Genomic DNA, 20254 nt, shown 5'->3' on the forward strand with positions numbered 1-20254 from the left:
GACCCGTGACTTGGCCTTTCGGCATCTGGCCTGCGGTGCACCCTGGCGCCGGGACTGGCGGGAGCCGCTGTGCACGGCTGTCTGCCTGGGCCTGGGGGTCCTTCCCGAGGGTCCGAGCTGTCCTCTCCTGCACTCGGTTCCTTGTAGGGCTGCCTGTCTGGTGTGTGGCCCGCAGCCTCGTCCTGGCACGTGAGCTCAGATGAGCTGCAGTTTCCCTCCTGGGCGTTGCTAAGGGCAGAGAGAGACCCTGGGACAGTAGCCACGGGACAGCCAAGAGGTCCTCAGGGGAGGGCGTGCTGGCCGTGTCAGGCCTGGTTGGGCGCAGGCTGAAGGAGGGCTGGTGTGGGACCCCCTCTCCCCAGCCCTTCTGCACATCTCGTCCAACCGAAGCGAGCCGTCCGTCCCTAGGCAGAGCCTGCCTGGCTCCCTGGGCGTGTGGGCTGTTCTGCTGCTGTGGGGTGGGGGTGCGGCAGGGGGGTCCTTTCCCCAAGGGGCACTTGCCTGGCTTACAACCCAGACTGGCCCGGGACACCCTGGAGCACACTGCTCACAGAGGGGCCACTGAAAAGCCGGGGTGAATATCTGCTGGGTGGGGGCGGGGAGCGGAGGCGCCCTCCTGGGTTTGCCAAGTGCATCCAAGTTGGCAGGAGCCTCGAGTGGGATAAAGGTGGTCCTGGGAGGGGAGAGGCACCGGGGCGAGAGCTGTGATGGGGGTTCCTGGTGCAGCTGTGCGGCAGCCCACCCCTCCCACTTGCGTTCTTAGCTCCTGGGGGGCTGTGCGGGTGGCACAGTGTGCATGCACCTTGCGCTTAACCATGTACAGTGGAGTGGTGGTCAGTGCAGCAGCTGCTGTCCGTAGGTGGCTTTGAAGAGGCCAGGGGAAGACAGCATCCCTGGACTCAGGAGTAGGCCGGGGGTCCCGGCCAGAAAGTGGGTGGGGCTGGATGCCAGGAGGGCTGCTGCTCACGCCTCGCCTGGATGCCCACCCCCCTTCCGGGTCAGTCCAGCACCAGGCAGTGGGGGCTCTTGCCACTGGGCCTGACGGCCCTAGTGCTGGAGGCTCCTGCTGGCCCTGGCACACCCCAGGCCCAATCTTGGGCTGAGAGCTCGGTTCCCCAGCCCCTTGGGTTCCTGATACCGACAAACTCCTGGTAGCAGGAGTGCCCCAGGCCGGCCGTGGCCTTGCGCTCTGGGTGGGCTCAAAACGGGGTCCAGTGGGGATGGGAGCAGGGCACAGGCCAGGGCACTGGGGCTGGTGTGGGGACGCCACAGCCAACCTGCGTGGGTCCCAGTGGAGGACTGCTCCCAGGTAGGGGACCAGGGGGCCACCCATCTTGAGCTCTCTCAGTCTGGGGGCTCACCAGGAAGGAGATGGGACGAGGACGAAGAAGGCCTGCAGTCCTGGCCAAGTCCCTGTGTGGGGACCCGACTGGGGGGGATCCCAGGCCCCTCAGGAACTCCCACAGCCACGGTGCTGGCGGCCGGTGGCGGGAATGGGGTGTGGGTAGTGATGGTGTCCTCTGCGTACATAGAACCCCCAGGTAGTCGGGGGCAGGCTCCTCTTTTGGGGGGTCTCTAGCCAAGCCTAGGGCTGCATTCTGGGGGCGGGAGGGCCAGAGGAAGTGTGCTGGCCCTGCGGCTCAGGGGAGCCCACAGGCCCCAGGCCCTCACTGCGTCGTGTGGGTTCAGGGGTGCCCTCCCAGGGGAATGAGGATGCCCAGCAACGAGGTGTCTGGCTTGGCCTGTGAACTGGAGGCCTGGTTTGGGGTTGGGGGGGGGACCTGGAGGGGCGGTGCCTCTGAAGGGACCCCTGATTGGGAAGTGGGATGGTGGCCACAGTGGGGCTGAGGCCCAGGGTGGCCCTGCCCTGGGGAGGCTGGGTCAGCTGAGGGGTTCGTGGGCTCTAGCACCTATCAGTGCCACCTGGAGGACCTGAGAAAGCAGGTGGCATTGGCCCCCCTGGAGTTTTTGTTGATCTGGGGAGGGTCCGAGAATGAACCTTTGTCCTTTTTCAGATAGATTGTTTTGATTGAGATAAGCTCACCTAACATACAATTCTACATGTTGACCTCTTAATTAAAAGTAAGATTTTGTGATTTCTAGTACGTTCACCGTGTCGTGCTCTTTGGTTTCCCGTTTTCATCACCCCCAAACCCCATCCCCACAAGCAGTCACTCCCTCAGCCCTCTGGCGCCAGCCCTAGGCAACCGCTAAGCTCCTTCCTCGGCAGTCACCACCTTCTCTTAGGAGCGTGGTGTTTGCAAGGATCATTCACTCTGTTGCCCGTATTGCCTCCAAGAATGTCACATCTCTGGGCTGCTGGTTCGAAGCACACTGAGAGCCGCAGTGGGGGCAGCAGGAGAGGGTCCCTCGAACTGGGCTGGAGCTGAGATGCTGCCTGACTCCCTGGAGCAGGGTTCCAGCCCAGGGCCCGTGCTGATGGCCCTCGTGCTGCTGGGGCCGTGGGAAGAGGGAGGAGTGGTTGCTGGCAGTGTGTTCCTTTACCCCTGCTGCACAGGCCCGCCACAACCCCTCCTCCCCTCCCACAGCTCCAGGCCCTCTCCCGCACAGGAGGCTATGCACACAGGGCCCCGCGCAAGGTCTGTCAGCACAAGGTCTGTCACCGGGGGCCAGTGGCCCCTGGCCCAGGGCATCCCCCCCTCCCCTGGGGGCACCTGGGAGCTCCCAGGCAGGTCCAGGGGTTCCCTGGCGTGGCTGTCTTTCCTGAGCACCCACAGTTCTCTAATGATTTCTGGTCTCTGCTCTTCCCGTTTCCCCTCCTGGGCTGCTCCCTTCCCCCTGTCACCCCAAGCAGCCTGGCCTGCCTGATCTCTCTGCAGCATGCCCATGGGGTCGGGGCTGTAGTCCTCGGTCCAAGCCAAGAGACCGGTGTTCCCCAGGGGCCTTTTGTAAGTTTCTAGAGAAAGGTAATTGACAAATACTGTGTTTGTTTCAGGTGTTCAGTATACATAATAGCAGAGTGATTTTTTTTTTCTTTTTTTGTCTTTTCTAGGGCCGCTCCTGCAGCATGTGGAGGTTCCCAAGCTAGGGGTGGAATAGGAGCTGTAGCCGCTGGCATACACCAGAGCCACAGCCACGCAGGATCCGAGCCGCATCTGTGACCTATACCACAGCTCACGTCAACGCCAGATCCTTAACCTGCTGAGCAAGGTCAGGGATCAAAAACCTCATCGTTCCTAGTCGGATTTGTTAACCACTGTGCCACGATGGGAACTCCAGTGATTTTTTTCTTGTGATGAGAGCTTTTTTTTTTTTTTTTTTTTGACTTTTTGCCATTTCTTGGGCCGCACTCATGGCATATGGAGGTTCCCAGGCTAGGGGTCGAATCGGAGCTGTAGCTGCCAGCCTACGCCAGAGTCACAGCCACTCAGATCCGAGCCATGTCTGCGACCTATGAGCAAGGGCAGGAATCGAACCCGCAACCTCATGGTTCCTAGTGGGATTCGTTAATAACCACTGCATCACGGGACAGGAACTCCATGATGGGAGCTTCTAAGCGCTACTCTTAGCAACTTCCAGTAACAGTGCAGCGTTACTGTGTCTGTAGTGGTGCAGTGATGGGATGAGGTGATACGTTGCAGTGCAGTACTTGTCCTGGGCCCCTTTCCGAGCCCCCACCAAAGTCCAGCCTCTCTGCAGAAGAGCGTGCAAACACTGTAGAGACGGGGAGGCTGACCCGGCGTGTGCAGCCGGCTCCAGAGCACCACTCAGGGAGCCTCCGTCGCCACAGCGTCCCTGCCCTGCCAGGCCTCTGCTCTTCTGATCTGTGAAAGTCACTACCACAGCCCCACCTGCTTAGGACGAGACGTGTACGTCCCATGGTTTCTGAGCGTCGGCGTCTCAGGTGCGCCTCCTCCGAGGCTGTCCCCGGAGGGTTCTCCCCAACTTGCCCAGCCTGGGTGGCTTTGCAGCCTCACCAAGGGGCCCACAAGGTGGCCCCGGCAGAGCCGGTGAAGGAGGGCCTCTCCTAGCAGGATCCCGCCATTGGTTTGGGGAGTGACATCCTGTTCCCGTCCTGGATTCTGGGTTAAAAGCAAGGCAGCAGCAAACAGCATGGGCCTAATTTTAAGAGACACGAGGGGCGCGAGGAAGGGGAGAGAGCCGTTGAGACGCTAAGCGCTGGTGAGGGCCCGGAGGACTCTGAGCAGCCGCTGGGGAAAGGCGCCTGGCGGTTCCTCCCCAGCTTAGCCCGTGGGCACAGGACCCACTCCCAGAGGCACACCTGGGAGCGCGGGAGCAGGGACTCAGGCTTGTGCAGATTCCGGTGCTCCCAGTAGCCAAAATGTGGGGGCGACCCAGGTCCCCACAGCAGACAAGGGGCAGACAGGCCGTGTCGTCTGTCCCTGCAGCTGTTTCCAGCCTCAGGAGGACAGCGGGAGTCTCAAGTAACGAGTAACAAGCCGGACCTGAGCACATGCTCGGGGTCAGGGTTACATTTACATGAAATCCCCAGGGCCATAAGTCCACACGGACAGGCAGGAGGGTCACTGGTTTCCAGGGGCCGGGGGAGGAGGCAGGGAGGGTGACGGGCCCTCCTCTGGAGGCCGAGCAGGTTCTGGAACTAGACAGGTGATGGTTGCACAGCATTGTGAGTGTAATGTTGAAGTGGTTGGCGGTGTTGTGTGGGTGCCCAGATTGAAGATAAAAAGCCATGCTGGGCTCCCAGGCAGGGGCCCACGGGGAGAACACCAGGCAGAGAGGCCGCTTCACAGTGTCCCCACCACAGTTCGGGACACTTTCTTTTTTTCTTTGTAGGGCCCCACCTGAGGCACATGGAGGGTCCCAGCCTAGGGGTCAAATTGGAGCTGCAGCTGCCGGCCACCACAGCCACAGCAGCACGGGATCCTTAACGCACTGAGCAAGGTCGGAATTGAACCCGAAACCTCGTGATTACTAGTCGGATTTGTTTCCACGGCGCCACAGCGGTAACTCCTCATACACTCGGTTTCTCTCCTTCTTTCTGTTTCTCCCCCGGAACCTCCCACACACGTGCTCAGTGTGTGGTGCTCGGTTGAATGTGGCCCCATAGATAAAGAGGTCCTGATCCCTGGAGCTGGTGGACGTTCCATTGTGCGGCACCAGAATGTTGAAGGTGCGATTCGGGAAGATTCGGAGAGGTGGGTGATGAGTCTCGATTATCCAGATGTGCCTCGTGCAATTACGAGGATCCTTATGAGTAAGAGGCAGAGGAGCTGTGACCGTCACAGCTGGGGGAAGGGCCCAAGCCAAGCAATGCAGTCGTAGAGGCTGCAGAATGAGCAGGAGGTTCCCCAGCGCCTCTGAGGGAGCAGGGTCCTGCTCACACCTTGATTTGTGGCCTCTGGAAACTGATTTGGGACTTCTGCCCTCGAGAACTGTTAACGGGATAAACTTGTGTTGTCTTCAGTCAGTAAGTTTTTATTTAGACCAGCAATAGGAAGCCAAGTCTAAAGTCATTGAAAACTGTTTGCCTGACAGGTGAGACGCACTGCAGAGCTACTGAGTGCAACGAGGTCCCCCCCCCCCCTGCTTTTATTTGGCCGTGCCTGCTGCACATGAAAGCCCCTGGGCTAGGGATCTAACCCGAGCCACTGCAGTGATCCTTAACCCACTGTGCCACAAGGGAACTCCCAGAGCCCCCTTTGACGTAGTTATTACTGGCTGGTGTTTTGTCTGTATAAGGTTTTCTGTTTTTCTTAACTCTGTAGGCACTGCCACTGTATATTCAATCAGTGTGTTTGTAATTTATTCCTTCTTACTTCTCACTAGGATCACTTTCCGTCTACCTGAAATACAGCTCTGCTAACTTCACTCACTCTCTGTATGACTGTGTTTTATCTGTTAAGTTTGTGCATTGCCATTTTGTTTCCTTAATTTTTCCTTATTTATTTGCTTTTTAGGGCTGCACCTGCAGTACAGTATATGGAAGCTCTAGGCTAAGGGTCTAATTGGAGCTGCAGCTGCCAGCCACAGCCATGGCCACGAAGGATCTGAGTGGCCTACACCACAGCTGGATCTGTTATTAACCCACTGAGCCAGGGATTGAACCTGCATCCTCATGGATTTTAGTCGGTTTTGTAACCCTCTGAGCCATAACGGGAACTCCCTGCAATTTTATTTTTGACAATTATAATTTCATTTCTAAAAGTTCTTTTTTACATGTGCTGTGTGACTTCTTACATTTTATGGCTGCCTGTAGATATTCCAAATCTTGTCTTTAAATTTTTTTAATTTTTTTTTTTTTTTTGCAGGCACCACGGCAAACAGAAGTTCCTCAGTCCAGGGATGGAACCTACACCAACAGCAGTGACAGTACTGATCCTCAACCCACTGAGCCACCAGGAAACCCCTTGTCTTTATTTTTTTTATTTTTTTGCATTTTAGGGCCACACCTGTGCATACAGAGGTTCCCATGCTAGGGGGCCAATCAGAGCTACAGCTACTGGCCTACACAACAGCCACAGCACTGTGGGATCCAAGTTGCATCTGCGACCTACACCACAGCTCATGGCGATGCTGGATCCTTAACCCACTGAGCGAGGCCAGGGATTGAACCCGCAACCTCATGGCTCCTAATTGATTCATTACTGCTGCGCCACGATGGGAACTCCTGTCTTTAATTTTTTTAAACAAGCCAACTTGTAATTGAGTCTGAGGTCTTGAGTGCCTAACACTTTTCAGGTCCCTCTGCTGGCTTCCGTTCATGGTGCCTGTTGCCCTGTGTGCCTGGTGAGTATATGGTTTGTAATGACAGACCTCTTTCTAGGGAGGGTTTCTTTGCTTCTTGAAGGTTCCTGGGGTCTGTGAGGGAGTCCAGGGTCATTTTCATACACGGTCTGCAGCCTGGGAGGTTTTGTCAGGAGGATCCCTCTGGTGACAGGATTACAAAGCCACACATGTCACATGTGGTTTCAACTTATCAGGGACTTACCTTCCCTCTTCTGCTGAACATTAAGATTTTGGGGGGAAGTTCCCTTGGGGCACAGGGATTTAAGGATCTGGCTTTTTCACTGTAGTGGCTCGGGTTCGATCCCCGGCCCAGGAACTTCCACATGCTGTGGGTGTGGCCAAAATTTTTGTTTGTTTCTGCTTTTTGGGTTTTTTCTTTGTTTTCCACAGTCCCTGTGTCTGGGGAAAGGAGAGAATTGTCCAGGGGGTACCTTTTTAGGGCTCCAGGTTTATGGGGAAGAGTCACCTTTGGTCACTTCACTTTACACTAGCCCTTTTATTTATTTATTTTTATTATTATTATTTTTTTCTTTTCTAGGGCTGCACCCGTGGCATATGGAGGTTCCCAGGCTAGGGGTTGAATCGGAGCTGCAGCCGCCAGCCTACAGCAGAGCCACAGCCACAGCAACGGGGGATCCGAGCCGTGTCTGTGACCTACACCACCGCTCACAACAACACCGGGTCCCCAAACCACTGAGCGAGGCCAGGGATTGAACCCGCAACCTCATGGTTCCTAGTCGGTTTCGTTGAGCACTGCGCCACGACGGGAACTCCCTGTACTGGCCCCTTTAACCCATGGGTCCCTGAGGGGAAAAGACTCCCGGCTCACGCTGGCTAGTTTGGGCAAGTACCTCAGAACCCAGCTGGCTGAGTTGCTGTGACACCTCTCCTGAGTTCTCGTCTTCACTTTCTTTTGGGCTGATCTTTATCATCTTGCTTGCCCATTGATGCTTTGAAGAATGGTTTCAGCCATTTTATCCAGCATTTAAAATCAATGTACATGAAACCGAAGCCCTTCCTGCCATGTTGCAGACGGCAGCTCAGAGCAGGCCATGCCTTGGAGCATGACAGGGCCCAGAGCCCCCAAGTTTGGAGGAAGGGCCCTCCTCCCCCAAGAAATAAAGACAGAAAAAACGGGCAAGTAATTTTAATGTATGACATGGACGAAAGGCCTCTGCAGGTTCATGGAGGGTGATGTTTGTGGGTTAACCTAACAAAGGAGTCCACACTGGGGAAGTGGGTAGTGTGTCAGAGGAATTGGCTTGAGCCAGCAGTGTCCCCCTCACTGTGCAACATCTTCATGTGTGTTTCAGCAGGAAGGAGACTGCAGGCCTAGAGAGTTTGCACTTGTTGGATTTTTTTTTTTTTTCAGCTTTTTAGGGCCACACCCGCTGCATATGGAGGTTCTCAGGCTAGGGGTGGAATTGAAGCTGTAGCTGCTGGCCTTCACCACAGCCACAGCCATATCAGATCTGAATGGCGTCTGCGACCTACACCACAGCGCCTGGCAATGTCAGATCCTTAACCCACTGAGTGAGGCCAGGGATCGAACCTGCAACCTCATGGTTCCTAGTCAGATTCGTTTTCTGCTGTGCCACGACGGGGACTCCTGATGGTTCTGTTTTATCATTAGTTATTGCTGTTCTTCTCTTGCCATTCTAATTTATACATTAAATTTACCATAGGTGTATATGTATAGCAAAAAACTATATTGGGGGTTTGGTACTTTCTGGGGCATCCACCGGGGTCTTGGGACATACCCCCAGGGGTTGTGGGGGTCAGCTGTTGCACCTGTGCCCCTGAGGGCACCCTCACACCCTGCATCTTTTTCCCCACTGTTGGGCAGGGAGGAAGAGGCTGGGCCAGACCCGCTGGATACACAGGCAGGTGCAGCGAGTGGAATCATTTTCAGAGGTTTCTGCGATGGCCGTGATTGATTTTTTTGAGGAGCTCTGGGGTCTGACTCCTGAGAAGTCTGTGGCACGTGGGCGGGCGGGGCTCTGGGCTGACTCCCTCATCCACCTTGTGGGCCGCATGGCTTTGTGCTGGAGCAGGAGCCGCCTCCTTTCAGCAGATCCAGTCTGGCAGAGCGGCCTTTCCCCAAGTCCGCAGCAGTGTGGACGCGGCGGGTGCACAGTCCAGAGGCGCCGTGTGGGGTCGTGCGTGTTGCCGCCCTGCGCAGTTCCGGTCCTCGCCGGCGGGGGCGCTGGTCCCCGCTTCTCGCCCAGCCTGCGGGCTGGACCCGAGCTCGGGTCTGGGTGGACCTGAGGCGTGCGCGCCGCGCGCCCGCGAGAGGTCCGGCCGCGGGCAAGCCCTTGACCCCTACCAGCCACCCCTTCCCGAGCGACCGGAGCCCCCGGTCTGCACCTCTCCGTGGCCCAGGCGAGGGGCCCGGTGAGTCGGGGTTTACCGCGGGGAATTGGGCGGCGGCGGGGGGTGTGAGCGGGCCGGGGGTGGGGGCGTCCGCGCCGGGAGCTGACAAGGGAGGGGGGAGAACAGGCGCACACCTGAGGCTTTGACCACAGACTTTACTCCAACCTTGGAGCCCCCGCACCCCCCCCCCGATTTAGCGACATTGGGGGGCCAGCGCTGAGGTCACGTGGCTCAGAAACTTGTCCAGCGAGGCCTGCAGGCCGGGGCTGAAGTCTCCGGGGTAGTGCCGGGCGAGGGTCACCAGCAGGCAGTGGCCCAGCAGCTGCGGAGAGAGGGAGGCGTTCCCGCGCGGGTGCGGCGCCCCTTCCCCGACGGCGGCCCCTCCGCCCACCCCCCCAACCGGCCTCGGGCCCGGCCGCGCGCTCACCTTGAAGTTGACGGGGTCCACGCGCAGTCGCTGCGTGTGCAGCTCCCGCAGAGCCGACAGGGCGCTGGGCAGGTCGTCCAGGCGGTCCACGGCGAGAGTCAGCGCGTCGGCCACCTTCCGGCCGTGCGCCTTGACCTGGGCGGAGCCGGGGTTCAAGTCCAGGTGGAGGAAGTAGATTTTGGTGGAAGGGAAGGCCGCGAAGGTCCTGCGGGGGCAGCGGCGGGTGAGGCGCAGCCTGGGGCCGGGGGCCGAAGGCAGCTGTGCCGGGAGGCGGGGGCCGTGCGCACCTCTCCAGGGCCTCGGTCGTGTAGACGCCGACGTTGCCATCCAGCTTCTTCCACAGGGCGCGCACCGCAGCCCGGTCGGCCGCCGCCAGCACCATGGTGGAGTCCGCGCGACGCGCGCTCGGCCCGCCGGTGGAGCCGCAGCTGCGCCTGCGCCAATCGGCGGGCGGTCCCCGCGGCCTCCTGGGGGCGTCGCGCGGGGCTTCGCAGAATCGGGCTCGGCTCGGCTCTGCTCGGAGGGACCCGGGAGCGCGCCGTCGGGTGTCCGCTGGGACCTGAGGCCTTCCTTCCCCGAGGCCCCGATCTTTGAAGTGTTTCCTGTATGGAAGCTAATGTTTAGTACGCATCATTGTTCATTGGCAGCTCTGAGTTCTAGCACGGGTTTTGTCTTTGAACGTCTGCCTCCCCTGCCCATCTGCTGTGACCCCTTTCTGAGTCTGTTTTCTCATTTACTGTGTGTGGTGAAGGCAGCAATTTCTTCTTCCCAAGGCTGTGCGGGATTCATAGAAGAAGCGCCTTTCAGGACAATGAGCATTTATTGAGTGCCTGGGGTCTGTCCCCAAATAATAGCTAATACCGATGCAGCACTGTTGTGTTTTTTGGGTTTTTTTTTGTCGTTTTTTCTTTTTAGGGCTGCTCCCGCAGCATATGGAGGTTCCCAGGCTAGGGGTGTCATCGGAGCTGTAGCTGCTGGCCTACACCACAGCCACAGCAACACCGGATCCTTAATTCACTGAGCGAGGCCAGGGATCCAACCTGCAACCTCATGGTTCCTTGTCAGATTCATTTCCAATGTGCTAAGATGGGAAGTCCTTTTTTTTTTTAACTATTTTTATCGTTTATTTTCCTTTTTTGGCAGCCCCATGGCATATGGAGTTCCTGGGCCAGGGATCAGGTCCGAGCAGTTGGAACCCAAGCTGTAATTGCCCCAACGTCAGATCCTTACTTAACCCACTGTGCCGAGCCAGGAATTGAAGCTGTGCCCCAGCCCTCCCAAGATGCTGAGGATCCTGTTGAGCCACAGCGGGAATGCCACAGCACCCATTCTGTGCCAGGAATCACTATACCCCTTTCTTTTAAAAACTGTGTTGAAATTCATACGGCATCAAATTTACCCTTCGCCATTTTCAGGTGCACAACTCAGCATCTCTAATCTCGTTCACAGTGTCGGGCAGCCATTAGTGCTAGCTAGTGCCAGAATGTTTTCATCATCCAAATGGAAACTCTGAACCCCCGAGCAGTTACCCGTAACCCCTGCTTCCAGCTCAGCTCTCTGTCTCCGCGGATTTGCCCATTCTGGACGTTTCGCATGAATAGAATTGTGCCGAATGTGGTCTTGTGTCTGGCTTTTTTCACTTAGCACGTCTTTGAGGCTTAACCACATGCCAGCATGTATTGGTATTTCATTGCTTTTTATGGCTGGATAGCATTCCATGGCACGGATAGATCACGTTTTGTTTGTCTGCTTGTCTGTGGATGGACATTTTGGTGGTGTTCACTTTTAGCCCAGGCCCTCGTTTTTCCTAATAATGAAATAAGGAAGATTGCCCCTTATGGAGAGGCCATGCTGTGCTCACACACCGAAGCAGGAAACCTGCCATCGAACTTTCTGAGGATGACACTTGGGCCCAGGGAAGAAAGGACACTGCTCGCAGTTGGGGGCTGTGGGCTGGACACCTGGCAGGGCTGGACCCCTCGGATCCGCAGGCACTAGGGGCAATCTCTGCGAGGAGGCACCCCTGGCCCTGGACCAGGCCCAGCTCTCCACTGCAGCACTAGGGAGAGTCAGTGGGCCCTGAGCTGGGACCCCAAAATCAGGTCCGGTGACATCCTTCTCTGCAGTGTGAGGATCTGGGGGCATACCAAGTCAAAGGGGGCGCCTCCGAGAAGTTGCCTGGCTCTGCTCGCCCCCCCCATGTCCTCTAGACTGTGCGTGAGCTTGGGAGGCACTGGATGCGGAGGGGGACACTCAGTGAGACTCTGAGGAAGTGTGATCTCTGGGTTCTCCCCAGCGCCCACCTTTGGGAGGGGCCCTGGGAGAGCTCCGAGGTCCATCAGCCCACATGTGGGTGCCGTGAAATGTGAAGAAGACAACAAAACCACTACTGAGCCAGCCAGGGATGACCCTGCAAGGCTCTGGAATGAAGTAAGAGAAGCGGCTGATGTACTCAGCACAGCACTCAGGGTGAGGGTTGGGGCTGCCCAGGGAATCCCGGGCAGTGGTTGTGGGACCCCCTCCGCTCCCCTCCACTGGCTGTTTCCCCCTCCCCCACTTTGTCTGCAGCTCTCGGTCCCAGGCAAGGAGAACCCCCCACCCCTGCAGGGCTCTGGACACAGACACAGAGAACTGAGGCTACAGAGACTGCAGCCCACTCAGGCTTTATTCAAAGATCAGGAGGTCAGGGTGCAAGGGGGGTGTGCAGAGTGCAAGAGGGCCCCACCCCGGGGCGGGGATCGCCGAGGCTCCAGCTTAACGGTATTTGGAGGTCAGCACGGTGCTCACGTTGGCCAGGAACTTGTCCAGAGAGGCGTGGACGGAGGGGTTGAAATCATCGGGGTGGTGGGCGGCCAGGGTCACCAGCAGGCAGTGGCTCAGGAGCTGCAGAGAGCCGGGGTGCGGGTGGGGGGCGTCAGGGGCCATGGGGGGGGAGGGCCCCCCCCCGGGCTCCACCTCTGGGAGCCCACTGCCTGCTCTGCCCCGCTAGCCAGGCGTCTGCACCCTCCGACCCCGAGCTGGCCCAGCCCGCAAGCTCACCTTGAAGTTGATCGGGTCCACACGCAGCTTGTGGGCGTGCAGGTCGCTCAGAGCAGACAGGGCGCCGGGCAGGTCATCCAGGTGGCCCACGGCTTTGGTCAGCGCATCAGCCACCTTCTGGCCATGGGCCTTGACCTGGTCGGAGCCGTGGCTCAGGTTGAAGTGGGGGAAGTAGGTCTTGGTGGTGGGGAAGCCCAGGAACATTCTGCGTGAAGAGGAGCGGGGAGAGCCGGACTTAGGCTGGGTGGTGCAGCCCAAGGGTGCGCCAGCCTCAGTGGCAGCGGGGCAGAGGGGGTGCTCACCTTTCCAGGGCCTCTGCGCCGTGTGCGCCAGCTTGGCCGCCCACCTTTCCCCAGGCGGCCTTGACGTTGGCCTTGTCGGTGGCAGACAGCACCATGGTGGGTTCTTTCTGAGTCTGGGTCGGGACCAGAAGCGTGCGGGGCTGCGAGGGCCTGAGCCTTTATGCCCAGGGCTCGAGGGGCACGCCCGCCGGCGCCGCGCTCATTGGCTGGCGCGGGCCGGGATGCGCAGCGGCCTTCGGACGGCAGGGGGCGCGCGACGCACAGTCTGAAACCGGCTGGGCGGCGGGTGCTTGGTTCCCAGGCTGTGGCGGAACCCGGAGACGCGGGCCGGGGCTTCTCCTTCCCACCGGCTGCTTCCCGCCCGCCGCGTCCACCTTCCCCCCGGAAGTGGTATCCTCGCCCCAGGTTCTACCCGTTAAAGTCCCTAGGCCCCGGCCGCGCTCTCCTGAGGAGCGAAGGGGGCAAATCAGCACGTGCCCCCCGCTGTGGCCCTAAGGCTGGGCACACCAGACATTTTTAACTCGGAGCGAAAGGCCTGCACCTGCTCCAGGCCAGAGACCGATGCGTGGGACGTGTGCGCATGGCTCGCTTGTGCTCAAAGGCCGCCGGACGTACGTCCTTCCCCTTCAGCCTTGGTTGTTGCAGACTCTTTCTGTCCATCAGTAGTCTGAGTGCCCTTGAGTGCCAGGCACGGAAGGGACAGATACCCCGGCTTGGAATTTGCAGGGCTTGCGGGGGCGGGGTGTGTTTGTGGGCTTGCTGCAGAACAAAGGCAGACATTTCCTGTTTGGGACCCCGTATGATGATCTGAGTGGCTGCCTTTCTCTCCCACTGGCCAAAGGGTCCTGGTTCATGAGGACACCCAGTCCCCCAACTTGTACCTAAGATTCACTAGGTATTAATGGTTAAATTGAGAAAGCAACTAACTGAGCAAAACCTGAGCTTCCAGGCTAGTTTGGGCTGCAGACTCATCACCAGGAGTTAACCTGGTCACCAAACCTTATTATGGGCCCTAAGGGGCCTGGAGGGAGTGGATGAGGTCTCCAGGGATCCCCGGAGGAGTCTGAGATCCTCTGAGGATGAGACTGGAGGATGAGTGGGGGTCTTGGGTGGAATAGCATGGGGGGCGGCCCCCCACTTGACTTGGGGGGGGCCATGAGGCTGGGGAGACAGCTGCTGTGGCTGCAGGATGGAGTTGGGGTGTGTGTGTGGGGGGGGTGACGAGGCTGGCCAGACCCCGGAAGAGAGGGACTTGTGGCTGAGCGGGGAGGAGAGGCAGGAGTTCCAGCTGGTGCAGCCCCCTTACTGGTGACGTGAGATGGCCCCTCAGGGCAGTTTCGGGGAGGAGGGGGGGTGTGGAGGGAAAATGGAGTTGTTAAGGTTCTCTCCCCTGGGAGCCGGGAGGAAGACTTTGCTGCAGGGAGTTGTCCGATCGTCCCTGGCACCCCCTCCCCAGGACCTTCATGCAGGACCCGCCCTGTGGCTCCAGGAGGAAGGGCTGGTCAAACAATCTTGGACAGAGAAGCAAGCAGCTCAGATGAGCTCAGCAGCGCACCTTCTGCTCTGCCCCACCCGCCACCCCACGCGGCTCTGCTTTTCTCTTCTTTGTACTGGACCCCCAACTCCTTCCACCCTCCCTCCCCCTCCGCCACCCCTTTCCTGATTCTCTCCACACCCGTGGGCCCTTCAGGGCCCCGACTAACAGAAAGGATAAGACATGGGCGCCCAAGGCACCAAAGAGCCACCCCCCCTGTATGGGAGAGACAACCCCCTCCTCTGGCCAAAAGCGATGGAAATGAGAACAGCAGGCTGAAGAAACATGCCTAGAGTGTAATGATATTTTAGACCAAAAAAAAAGTGCAATTGTAGATGCAGCAGCATCCCCTCCGGACAGGATAGGTGCCGGGCTGATGGGCTCAGTCCCAAGCTGTTATCTCAAGGCTCTTTCTGCAAGGGTTGGGGTGGGGTGGGGCGGGGCAGAGGGACTCTGTTTTGCTACTTTGAACCACACTAAAAGCGTGTACGTACATGTGTGTGAGAGACAGGGGTGGATTTTAATTTATTTCTTCTTCTTTTTTTTTTTTTGGTCTTTTTAGGGCCACAGCTTCAGCACATGGACGTTCCCAGGCTAGGGGTCGAATCGGAGCTTCAGCGGCTGGCCTACACCACAGCCACAGCAATGCTAGATCCGAGGCATGTCTGTGACCCACACCACAGCTCATGGCAATGCCGGATCCTTGACCCACTGAGCGGGGCCAGGGATCGAACCTGCGTCCTCACAGATACTAGTCGTGTTCATTTCTGCTGCACCACAAGACGTATGGATGTTCCCGGATCAGGGATTGACTCCAAGCCACAGCTGCAGTTGATGCCACAGTAGAGGCAACACTGGATCCTTTAACCCGCTATGCTGGGCCAGGGATCAAGCTGGTGCCTCCGCAGTGACCTGAGCCACTGCGGTCGGTTTTGAACCCACGGCGCCACAGCAGGAAGGCCTTAATTTACATTCTGGGTGTTTGTCTCCATTTCAATAAAGGAGATCTGGGCTGTGGGGCAGAGGAACAGTGTGTGCTGGAGGGAGCAACTCCCCAGCTGTCCAGAGAGGTCCTTTTCCAGAAAGAAGCTGGTGAGCGGGGGCCCTCTCCCTTCCCCCGACTTTTACCCAGTGCTGCGGGTGGCCCTGAAGGTGGGGGCTGGGCTGGAAATGCTGATGGAGTCCCTGAGGGCCATGGCTGGGTGGCATGTGAAGGCTCCAGTGTGCAATCCAGGCCGTCAGGACATGGGACAGGGCCCTTTTTTTTCTTTTAGGGCCGCACTCGTGGCATATGGAGGTTCCCAGTTTCGGGGGTCGAATCGTCCGCTGACCTTTGCTGCAGCCACCGCAACACGGGATCCGGGATCTGAGCCACATCTGCAACCTACACCACAGCTCATGGCAACGCCGAATCCTTCACTGGCGTGAGCAAGGCCAGTGATCGAACCCTCGTCCTCATGGATACTCGTCAGGTGAGCCCCGCCAGGAACGCCAGGGCCCTTTCTGAAGTCTGCTCACAGCACCAAGCAGAACTGCCGGGAGACCCCAGGAGCCCCGGGCTAGAGGATGCGGGGTGGGGAGGATGAGCTGGGGAACGCAGGGCTTGGCACACAGTGAGCTGCCAATGTACCTCTCCCTTGCAAGGGCAAGGGGGCCAGGACTCTGCTAAAGGCTGCAGCCCGCTCCCTGACTTGTGCTGTTACCATCACAGAGTTACTGGGACCTGGGAAGGGTGCCTAGGGCTGTGACCCCTGTTCAACCCACCTTCCCTCTGGTGGGAAGGAAGTGGCATCTCGCAGACTGTCCGGCCCCCATACGTGTACCAGGAGCAGCGTGGTTCTGTGGTTTCTTTGTCTTGCTGTGATCTCAATGCATGTTGAAGGGGGCTCAGTCAGAGACTTGAAAAGAGAGTGGCCACTTGAGGACTGCCCACCTCGGGGAGAAGCCCTGGGAGTCTGCCCCTCAGGGACAGGAGCTTGCTTCAGTGCATCCTGGGCAGCCTCAGCCTTAGCTCCCTCCTCCTCCGCCCTTGGGGACCCCCCCACCCAACCCTGCAGGGCTCTGGACACAGACACAGAGAACTGAGGCTACAGAGACTGCAGCCCACTCAGGCTTTATTCAAAGATCAGGAGGTCAGGGTGCAAGGGGGGTGTGCAGAGTGCAAGAGGGCCCCACCCCGGGGCGGGGATCGCCGAGGCTCCAGCTTAACGGTATTTGGAGGTCAGCACGGTGCTCACGTTGGCCAGGAACTTGTCCAGAGAGGCGTGGACGGAGGGGTTGAAATCATCGGGGTGGTGGGCGGCCAGGGTCACCAGCAGGCAGTGGCTCAGGAGCTGCAGAGAGCCGGGGTGCGGGTGGGGGGCGTCAGGGGCCATGGGGGGGGAGGGCCCCCCCCCGGGCTCCACCTCTGGGAGCCCACTGCCTGCTCTGCCCCGCTAGCCAGGCGTCTGCACCCTCCGACCCCGAGCTGGCCCAGCCCGCAAGCTCACCTTGAAGTTGATCGGGTCCACACGCAGCTTGTGGGCGTGCAGGTCGCTCAGAGCAGACAGGGCGCCGGGCAGGTCATCCAGGTGGCCCACGGCTTTGGTCAGCGCATCAGCCACCTTCTGGCCATGGGCCTTGACCTGGTCGGAGCCGTGGCTCAGGTTGAAGTGGGGGAAGTAGGTCTTGGTGGTGGGGAAGCCCAGGAACATTCTGCGTGAAGAGGAGCGGGGAGAGCCGGACTTAGGCTGGGTGGTGCAGCCCAAGGGTGCGCCAGCCTCAGTGGCAGCGGGGCAGAGGGGGTGCTCACCTTTCCAGGGCCTCTGCGCCGTGTGCGCCAGCTTGGCCGCCCACCTTTCCCCAGGCGGCCTTGACGTTGGCCTTGTCGGTGGCAGACAGCACCATGGTGGGTTCTTTCTGAGTCTGGGTCGGGACCAGAAGCGTGCGGGGCTGCGAGGGCCTGAGCCTTTATGCCCAGGGCTCGAGGGGCACGCCCGCCGGCGCCGCGCTCATTGGCTGGCTGGAGGTCAGGAGATGTGGGCAGGGAAGGCTCTGTCTGGAGATGGGGGTGAGCTGGGGTGGCTGGCACCTGGTCCTGCCGCAGCGAGATCCAGCTCTCTAAGTTGACCCTGTGCTCTGGGGTGTTCACACAGATTTCCAAACCACCAGCCCCCCTCTCACCCACCTTCCGCCCCCCGCACTCCCATCTCTCTCTCGATGTCTAGTTGCCTGTCTGGGAAAAGTACACAAGCTTCTCCTATGTGACTGGAGCTGCTTTCACACATACTTTCCCCCGGGGACCAAGAGCTGTAAATCGCCCATGCAAATAATGAGAGTGGGAGTTCCCTTTGTGGCTCAGCGGTAGGCAACCCAACTCATATCCACGAGGACGCAGGTTTGATCCCTGGCCTTGGTCAGTGGGTTAAGGATCTGGCATTGCCATGAGCTGTGGTGTAGGTCACAGACGGGGCTTGCATCTGGCGTTGCTGTGGCTCTGGCATAGGTCTGCGGCTGCAGCTCTGATTGGACCCCTAGCCTGGGAACTTCCATATGCTGTAGGTGCCGTCCTAAAAAGACAGAAAATAAAAAGGGTGCCGGAGAGAACATGGCAAGTCCTCCAAGCCTCCTAAACCAGTGGTGGGTGGTTCTCCGGACAGCTTGAGTTAACAGGTGTCCGCAGGGCTGGTGGGGGAGTTCAGCCAGCCACAGTCAGGGCTCGGCATCCAGCTCCCCCTGCGAGTTGGGTCACCCACTGCCCAGCCCTGCCCAGGTGGGAGATGGTTAGCCTGGGATCGGAGTTTGGAGAACTCCTAAGGTCCCACTGCTCCCTGAGTCCCTGCTCCAGAGGGGAGAGACTCCGTGTGTGTTTGGGGGGGACAGGGTGCTGCAGCCCCGGGAATGCAGAGACTGGGTTCGAGGGACTGGGGCTGGGTGGGGGGGAGGCGGAGAGGGGGGCAGGTGGTCATGGACCTGCCAGGCACCAACTTTGCATTAGGATCTCTTAAATTATTTCAAAGACCTGGCAAGATTGGCGATTTTTCGGCGGGCTGCCTCAGGCTCAGATGGCTTAGGGACGCGCCGCGTATCGCCGGGCATGTTGACCTGCACAGGGTTTGGCCACAGAGCGTTTCCTTCCTACCCGCCTCCCCACCTGAGGCGATTCAGCGGAAGGGGCTCCCTGGCCAGGTCGAGGCTGTTACAGACTGAGCGCTGGAGGTGGGGAGGATGCGGGCAAGCAAAAGAAGTGAGGGTCTGAGGAGCCCTGGACCGTGGAGCGTGGGCTCAGCCCCGAAACTTAGGCCCTGGGCCTCATTCCCAGACCGAGGCGGGAACGTAGTGAGATGAATGGGTGTTGAATGCGGAAGTGCTTCAAGAACTGCATGGCCTACGGGGCACTGGGTGCGAGCTGAGGCTGAAGACCCTCCCCTGTCTGAGCACCCACTCTGCCCCCACCACAGTCCTCTTCCCAGGGTGGCTGGTGTTCTGTTCAAGCCTTTAGGTGTTCAGATCCCGGATTGTCACCCAGGGACCATCCTCCGTCAGAGTTTGTTCAGCGCTCAGGGTTTGCTCCTGGGCCCCCAGGTCTCCTGATGGACAAGGTTGGGGCCTTGCCCTATGATTTCAGGAAGCGCTCCTTGGCGACCAGGAGCTTCTCTGACCGGCAACAGTGACCTCAGCCCGCCTGCTCCCCAAAGACCACACACACGCGCAGGGGCCAGCCTTTCCGGAGATCTGTTTATTGACATGTACAGGCCTGGACCGTCGGCGGCGGCGACGCGCAGAGCGCAAAACTCAGCGGTACTTCTCCGTCAGTACCACCGCCACGCCCATCAGGAACTTATCCCAGGCCGCCTGCATCTCCACCGTGAACTCGCCCTGCAGGTGGGACGCCAGCACCACCTGGAAACACTGGATCAGCAGCTGCGGGAGAGAGGCGGGTGAGAAGGGGTCCGGTCCTTGCCCATCCCTCCCCTAACCCCTGGGCTGCGCGCGCAACCCCTGCTGCCTCCGGGGGTGGCTCACGGGGAAGTTGGTGGGGTCCACACACAGCACGTGCGCGTGCAGGTCCGCGAGAGGGCTCAAGGCCGCGCGCAGGTTGTCCACGTGCTGCACGGCCACTCCCACCGCCTCCAGCAGGCGCCGTCCGTGGCTTAGCAGCCGCGCCTGGTCGGGGGAGTCGCCCAGGTGCCTGAAGTAGGTCTTGGTGCTGGGGTACGCCGTGAAGAGCCTGCGGGAGTGCAGGGGAGGTGGGGGGCGCAGTCCCTCCCCTGCGCCGCCCCGACCCCCGGGAAACCCTCGGTAGGGCCCCCCCCCCCCCCCCCCCCCCTCAGGCCCAACACCCCAGTGCCCGCCTCGCTGCGATCCTGGAGACTCCTCCCCAGCCCACCTGAGCAGCAGCTCCGCCCCGAAGGGCGCCTCGTGGCCGGCGATCAGGTCCCAGACCTGTGCTATGTGGACGCGCTCTTGGGCGCTAAGCATGACGCTGGCCTGGGGTGCAGTCGGGGCCGCGCCGGCCTCCCCGGCGTCCTTATACAGCACCCCCTCCCGGTGCCCCGCCCGCCCTTATCTGCCGGAGCGCGGCGGGCACCGGGAGACCCTGGGCCGGCGTGGGGAAACACCACTGGCCCAGGACCCCGCCGTGGCCGCGGGGGCCTCGGCGGTGGAGATCCCGGTCACCGGCATGGAATCACGCCGTGGGTGTGTGTGTGTGTGTGTGTGTGCCTTAGCTGCAGAGTTTAGGGGGATCCGAGCAAAGTGGCTGCTCCTCCTGAGGGAGCCGCTGGAGGGATGGGAGAAAGATACCTCCAGGGTGGCCAGGAGGTATCAAGGGTCCCCGCAGCGTGTGACCTATGACCATAAGCATTGAGG

At 59.5% G+C, this 20254-nt stretch overlaps 4 protein-coding genes across 4 annotated transcripts; all 4 read right to left on the minus strand.

Annotated features, from left to right (window-relative positions):
• Nucleotides 1-9237: 9237 nt before the first annotated feature.
• Nucleotides 9238-9971, minus strand: HBQ1 (hemoglobin subunit theta 1). Its single transcript, XM_047779180.1, has 3 exons — nucleotides 9817-9971; nucleotides 9530-9734; nucleotides 9238-9424 (listed from the first exon to the last, which is right to left on the minus strand). The coding sequence occupies exons 1-3, from the start codon at nucleotides 9909-9911 to the stop codon at nucleotides 9296-9298; spliced, it is 429 nt and encodes a 142-aa protein (XP_047635136.1). The 5' UTR covers nucleotides 9912-9971; the 3' UTR covers nucleotides 9238-9295.
• A 2196-nt stretch (nucleotides 9972-12167) lies between these two features.
• On the minus strand, nucleotides 12168-13031 carry HBA1 (hemoglobin subunit alpha 1). The gene is made up of 3 exons (XM_047781150.1): nucleotides 12871-13031; nucleotides 12569-12773; nucleotides 12168-12412 (listed from the first exon to the last, which is right to left on the minus strand). Exons 1-3 carry the CDS (start codon nucleotides 12963-12965, stop codon nucleotides 12284-12286), a joined length of 429 nt encoding a protein of 142 aa, XP_047637106.1. The 5' UTR covers nucleotides 12966-13031; the 3' UTR covers nucleotides 12168-12283.
• Nucleotides 13032-16492: 3461 nt separating this feature from the next.
• Nucleotides 16493-17356, minus strand: LOC125127701 (hemoglobin subunit alpha). Its single transcript, XM_047781151.1, has 3 exons — nucleotides 17196-17356; nucleotides 16894-17098; nucleotides 16493-16737 (listed from the first exon to the last, which is right to left on the minus strand). Exons 1-3 carry the CDS (start codon nucleotides 17288-17290, stop codon nucleotides 16609-16611), a joined length of 429 nt encoding a protein of 142 aa, XP_047637107.1. The 5' UTR covers nucleotides 17291-17356; the 3' UTR covers nucleotides 16493-16608.
• A 1745-nt stretch (nucleotides 17357-19101) lies between these two features.
• On the minus strand, nucleotides 19102-19907 carry HBM (hemoglobin subunit mu). Its single transcript, XM_047779181.1, has 3 exons — nucleotides 19773-19907; nucleotides 19409-19613; nucleotides 19102-19306 (listed from the first exon to the last, which is right to left on the minus strand). Exons 1-3 carry the CDS (start codon nucleotides 19862-19864, stop codon nucleotides 19178-19180), a joined length of 426 nt encoding a protein of 141 aa, XP_047635137.1. The 5' UTR covers nucleotides 19865-19907; the 3' UTR covers nucleotides 19102-19177.
• Nucleotides 19908-20254: the final 347 nt, after the last annotated feature.

The sequence above is a fragment of the Phacochoerus africanus genome, chromosome 5 (assembly GCF_016906955.1).
Source record: "Phacochoerus africanus isolate WHEZ1 chromosome 5, ROS_Pafr_v1, whole genome shotgun sequence".
Lineage (NCBI taxonomy): Eukaryota > Metazoa > Chordata > Mammalia > Artiodactyla > Suidae > Phacochoerus > Phacochoerus africanus.